This window comes from Opisthocomus hoazin, chromosome 8, assembly GCF_030867145.1.
Source record: "Opisthocomus hoazin isolate bOpiHoa1 chromosome 8, bOpiHoa1.hap1, whole genome shotgun sequence".
Lineage (NCBI taxonomy): Eukaryota > Metazoa > Chordata > Aves > Opisthocomiformes > Opisthocomidae > Opisthocomus > Opisthocomus hoazin.
The window spans coordinates 22,689,806-22,695,805 of NC_134421.1; the positions used below are offsets into that span (position 1 = coordinate 22,689,806).

Here is a 6,000-nt window from a genome sequence, read left to right on the forward strand (position 1 = left end):
CGAAAAGTGACTCTTCTTCTTACTGACAGTGTGAGAGTTTACAAGACTCCTGTGGCTTACTTCACACGCCAAACAGGGATGAACTGAAAACTCATTGTAACTGGACAGAAATATTCACTCCAGAAATGTTAACTCTAGAAATCTGTCAAACATCAGATGAAATACTAGAAGTCTGGCAACACCCAGGAGATGACTTTACTACTAGAAAATTAATCACAGGACCAATTTTGATACCACATGATATTTAGCAGTCTGTAATTCTTTCCTTAAATAAAAGATCATGAATCATTTTGGAATGAATTACCACACAAATTGAAATGTTATTCCTGCAAATTAATGGCCATGATTAAACTGACTCTGTTGACTTCAAAATCTCACTTCAGTAGAGCTTATGTCAGCTAAGAGTTGTCCTAGGATTCCAAATATGCTCGATAACTTAAGGGGCGTATACCAACCCATATATTTATCATCCACTGAAAAATGCAAAAATTCAAAGAACAGCCTGTTATATATCTTCACTTGCATTAAATAGCAGATGAAAATCCAACCAAGATAGCTTATCATCCAGTAGTTATCACAGCTACTTAGCCTTTGCACATCATAAAACAAACACCTTAATACAAACTACAGCAACCTCTCTGTCTTACACATATATGCCTAACATTTTTTTTTGGATTATCCCTGAAAAATGGTAGAATCCTTTTGTTCCCATGCAACTTTTTTTAATGACATGGCAAAACTAATTTCCAGATTTGTCATTGTGATTAGGTAACATTCTACAACTCTCTCCATTCTTGTTCTCTAATTTGAGCACTTCTACTCATCTGCTTGGCTGTGAGCCACAAGATCCTGGGATCTCAGGGAGAAATTTGAGAACAGAGGCTCCTATTCAGCTGTGGAACAACAGAAAGAAAGGTCTTCTTAAACCTCACTAGCTACTAGAACAAGTTCGTGACAAATTCCAGGATTCCTCCTGTGTACTGGCTAAGTAGCTTTGATTTCATAATTGTGATGCACCAAAAATGTTTGTTAGTGCTCAGCCAGGTTTCTGAAAAGAAATGAAGAATGAGATTTGGCAATTTCACATTTATTAACGAAGGAAATTGTGAAGAAGATGTGCTTACGTACATGCAGGTTATGCTAGTGAGTCCATTAACGCATACACCTTGACAGTGTGTTTAAGTAGATATAATCAAAACTAAGAGACGTGTGGATCAGAGGAGAACTAGCTGAGTATAAAACTGAAAATGTTTTCAGAGTAGTTTCATCTAAGACACTACTTGCCTCTCGCTAGTTAGGGATCATGTCTCTGGAAAGCCAGTATTATACCTCTTCGGAATAAACACAGCCAAACAGGACAAAATGCTTTGCGCACACTACTGCACAAAACAAAACCAGAATTAGCTAGTTCTCATAAGCAGCAACTCCACAGAGTATGTAGCAGTCACCTACTTTTTGGTAATGTTGCTAAGCAAGGATCTTAAAATTCACTAATTTTCAATGACAGACCCAAATCCAGCATTAAACTTAATACAAATGTCAACTTTGGCCTAAGTAGCAATGCGAGGCTAAAGAGATCACACACCTACAATGAGTTCCTACAGGATGCGGAATAATTTGGCTCCAATCCAGCAAAGTACTCAAGTTCATGCTTAACTTTAAATGCATGGGCAGTTCCCCTGAAGATGATGAAACTCCTTATACGCTTAATGTTAAATATGCCCTTAAGTGCTTTACTGGGTTAGGGCCAGAAAGCTCAATACCTTACAGGAACAAGTTCAGAGCAGAACACGCAGCAGTAGCATAGCAGGGAATTGAGGACCACCAACACCTCAGGCTAAGTCCCTGTTGCAGTGTACAACTGAGAAGCATAGTGCCAACACAGTGCAAATACAAGAAGCTGTGTGAGTGCAGACAGGTAAGAGGATGTCTTGCCTAGATGTAATCAGAATAATTACAGAAATCTGAAGAATGACAAGATCATAAGGAAAACATACTGCCGCTACTCCCTAACATATATTCCAACCAAAAATTGTATTCCTGCAGGGCAAAAAAATGTATTTTCAATCCCTACATAAACTGACAGTCCGTGCCCATGCTCATGATTAGCGTACCTCACCTCACACCTGAGCTCCAGAATTCAGCTGCACCCAGCAAAGACCTGCAGCACCCTACAACACCAGGCATCCGCAATGCAAAAGCCACGCTGACATTCAGCATTCTCCACCCGCCACAAACACCATACAGGTCTTGCACTCCAGGCAACCACCACGCTGCAACACACTCATTTGCTCAGTACCAGCAGTCTTTAAAAGACTGGGCTTCAAAGCACACGTTAAGTACTGTCGCTTGCTGCCATTCCTACACATTGTACTACAACGTGCTGGTGACGGCTCCGTGCTACAACGCACTCCCCCCCGGCCAGAGCCACCACTAGGTATTGCACACACCTCTCCTACAAGCTGCACACCATCTTCCTGCCAATTCTGAAGCCCACGCACCTCCGAGTCCAAGAAGAGCGTGTTCCACATTTGCAGGGACTCCCATGATTTGGTGAGAGACGGTAGAGGGATCTGGACTAAAACAACCCAGAAGCAGCAGCATATGGGCCTGTCATCTCCAAGCTTATTCCGCAATAGCCTAGCCTAACCTTCTGTAGTATAAAAAACATATTAAAGCTGAACTACAGGCATTTATTTCTATGTTTATACACCATAAGCACATATAATTAGCTTAAAAAGAGAGCATAATTAGCCATGTAATGTTATAGGTCATATTACTACACAACACTCAGATGTCCTGCTATCTCACAAAATATTAAAATACCACTTTCCTGTCAGTGGCAAACTTTATTTATTTATTGTTGTGCCAAAATACCATGATTAATAACATCACCATAGCTATAGAGATAATGTTATGCAAACAATCCTTTTAATAATTTTTAAAGTTGGGATTCTTCTGCACTGTAGCCAAATATAGTCTACATTTCCAGGAGGAATGAGTCTTCTGGGACAGGAAAGTAGCTCTGGAGTCACAGGAGTCTGATCTGAATGAGATCGATTCTTAAACAGTGGATCACTGATTTTTCATATTCAAGCACTGGGAGGCAACGGAGTCAGGGGGCCGAGAGGAACACCAGTCACAGAAACATTTGCCTCACCTTATGTGCATTATCTTACTCTATAAAATCCATGCGACTCTTCTGGAATTTCTAGCGTGGGGCTTTGGAAAGTGCTTGGAAAGGATTCCAAAGGATCCCTTGCAAAGAAACCCAGGGGGGGTTTATTTTTTTATTTTTTTTTGCTTTGCAGGCTCAGAAAGCACCTCGTGAAGAAACCCCATGAGTAATTAGGAGGAAGGAATGCAAACTAAAAATCTAACTAGGAAACGGGTATTTTGGGATGAGGATGAGACTTCAAATTCATTCAGCAAGTTTGTCTTGTAAGAGCACAGAAATCATGCAGTAAGCTATAAATTGGCACTGGAAATCAAAGGATTGGCTCCGGCTCTCTTGCGAGAGTTTCACTATTTACTTCAGCACAGTTGTTTCACCCACATACGGGGCTCTCATTCACAACTCCGTCCTCTAACACACGTGCCCTTCGGTTGTTTATGTTTGGAAGAATCTCAGCACTGCGCTCTGCTACGGGCTAGATTTGGGAAGCCAAGGAGCGACAGTAAATCTACCACACTCCTTTCAAGAAGTTTCCAACAAACTCCCATTGAAACGCAGCAAGAATTCAGGGGTTAAGCTGCAGAGTCCCTGGATGGTGGGGGAGCTGCAAAAGGCCAGGGCATGCTTTATGATGGCTTGCTTGATCCCCTGCGGTTGTCCCCAATACTCTTCAGCGTTGTTCCTTTCACCACAGCTCTGAAAAGACTTCTGAGTATGACTTAAAAGCATGGACGAACCTTGCAAAAGCACCTTCTTCTCCTGAATTACATTTTTAGCTTCTTGAATTTAGTCTTTAGTTTCTTACTTTACTAGCTACCACAGCAAAGCCGATAGCCTTGCCCACACTGCCCTCCGTGTGCACAGCTCGCCCTCAAAAGGAGGAAGGAGCTGAAGTGAGACTGTTAGAGAAGCAGGTGACGAGGGGATCTCCATGGGATACCACTGCTTGGGAAAATGTAACCACCGCAGCAACAGAGCTGTATCGCCTACTGCTGTGTGCTGCGCCTACGGGTTCGGGGGGTGGCTGTGAGCCCTCTCGAGCAAGGCCAGTCCTGGGAGGTTTGGGAAACACCTACCAGCGAACAAGCACCCATAAATGACTAGTGAGCAACGGTGATAGCAACACACAGAGCCCAGCGCACAGCAGTCAGTCCGATGGGCTTTTTACCATTTCCGATGTAGCTGCAACGACACGAGATGTGAATGCACAGAATAAGGTAGGAGATGCTTTATCTAGGCTGTACGGAAAATACAATGAAGCACGACTAATCCTTGACAGAGAAGGGCGCATTGAGTGAGGAGCCCGAGGCTCAGGCCTCACCCAGGATGCCCCCAGGTGTTCCCTCAGACATGTCTTTCCCAGAGCTGTAGGCGGGAAGGACGCTCCAGGAGCTGGTAACTGATCAGCTTTTTAGAAACAGAAAGTGCTGGAGTAATCATTAGGTCTGACGGAGCCCAGGCTGATGCGCAAAGCCTGGCAGGCTCTGAAGTTCCCTGTGAACTTCAGGTGCCTTCAGGTCAGGGACACCCCATCGGCCACGCACAGCGACACCAGCCACAAAAACAACAGCGACAACAGCGGCGTGCAGGAGGAAAGCTTAGCAAAACGATGCCCAGACTTACACAGCTCCTCCCGTTCATGACGAAGTGCGTGGACGCGCAGGCTTGCTCCTTCACCTCCTCCATCCCGAAGATGCAGACGGCGGTGGCATTCCAGGCCTTGGCGCCGTGGCCGTGGTTGAACACACCCACCCACCAGCCCTGCTGGCCCCGGCGGACGAGGCTGGAGGACACGATGAGGCTCCTGCAGCCGCAGTCCAAATACACGTGCCCTTGCAAAGTCAGGCCGCCCTCCGAGGGGCGCAGCTGGCGCAGGACAGCCATGCTGGGTGGCTCCGTGTTGTTGCTCAACCTGGCCTTCAAGCTGTAGTAGGGGAAGAAGAGGTGATCCCCCCACCGGAGCGCGTCGACGAAGTGCAGAGGCTCCTCCTTGCGCTTGATGATGCCCAGCTCCTCCTTGGACTCCAGGTTGTGCATGCTGCGCACCGTGATGACGGTCGCCTCATCCGACTGCGAGGGCTCGCAACCCAGGTGGCTCCCGTAGCGGCCGGCCGAGTAGGTGGCCGCCACGGCCAGGTACCAGGCGCCGGCCAGCTGGAAGACGACGCCGGCGGTGGAGCCGTCGGGCAGGCAGCTGACCACCTCGCTGCGGTTCAGGCGCTGCCGGTAGGCCGGCTGCTCCCACACCTCGCAGGTGCCGTCCTTCTGGGTCCAGCCGGCCAGCAGCACGCCCGCCCCCCCGGCCTCCACATAGGGCAGCAGCAGGTTGCTCCGCACGCCGGGGGGCTCCCCGCAGCCCTGCCCGGCCGCCGCCGGCACGACGCGGCGGAGCGGCCGCAGCTCGGGCCGCAGCTCGTAGAGGCAGCTGCCGCCCGCCACCAGCACGCCGCCGGCGCTCACCTCGATGTTGTCGATGCGGGCCCCCGGCAGCTCGAAGCTCTGGGGGCCGCCGGCGCCCGCCAGCGCCGCCAGCAGGGGCAGCGCCCAGCTGAGGGCGGGCGGCGGCGCCGCCATGGGCGCGGGCTCGGCGCGGCGCCGCGGGGCGCTTCAGGCGGCGGCGGGCGGCGGGCGCCGCTGCGCCATGCTGCGCGGAGGGGCCGGTCTGCGCGCCGCCGCCGCCGCCGCTTCTCCCTCCGCCGCGGCCGGTCTGCGCGCGGGCGGGGAGTTCCTCTGTCGGGGCGGGGAGGGAGAGGTGGGCCGGGCTCCTGCGGGAGGGCTGCCGAGCCACCTCGCCGCCGCGCGCCGCCGCTCCCCCTCCGCCGCCC

The 6,000-nt window shown here is 49.7% G+C and overlaps 1 protein-coding gene across 1 annotated transcript in view; it reads right to left on the bottom strand.

The window, feature by feature from the left end:
- Positions 1-5,749, bottom strand: part of PLXNC1 (plexin C1) — a 71,725-nt gene extending 65,976 nt beyond the window's left edge. Inside the window, exon 1 of the mRNA XM_075428291.1 lies at positions 4,799-5,749. Coding sequence (XP_075284406.1) covers positions 4,799-5,749 — 951 coding nt within the window. The remainder of the gene's footprint in view (positions 1-4,798) is intronic.
- Positions 5,750-6,000: the final 251 nt, after the last annotated feature.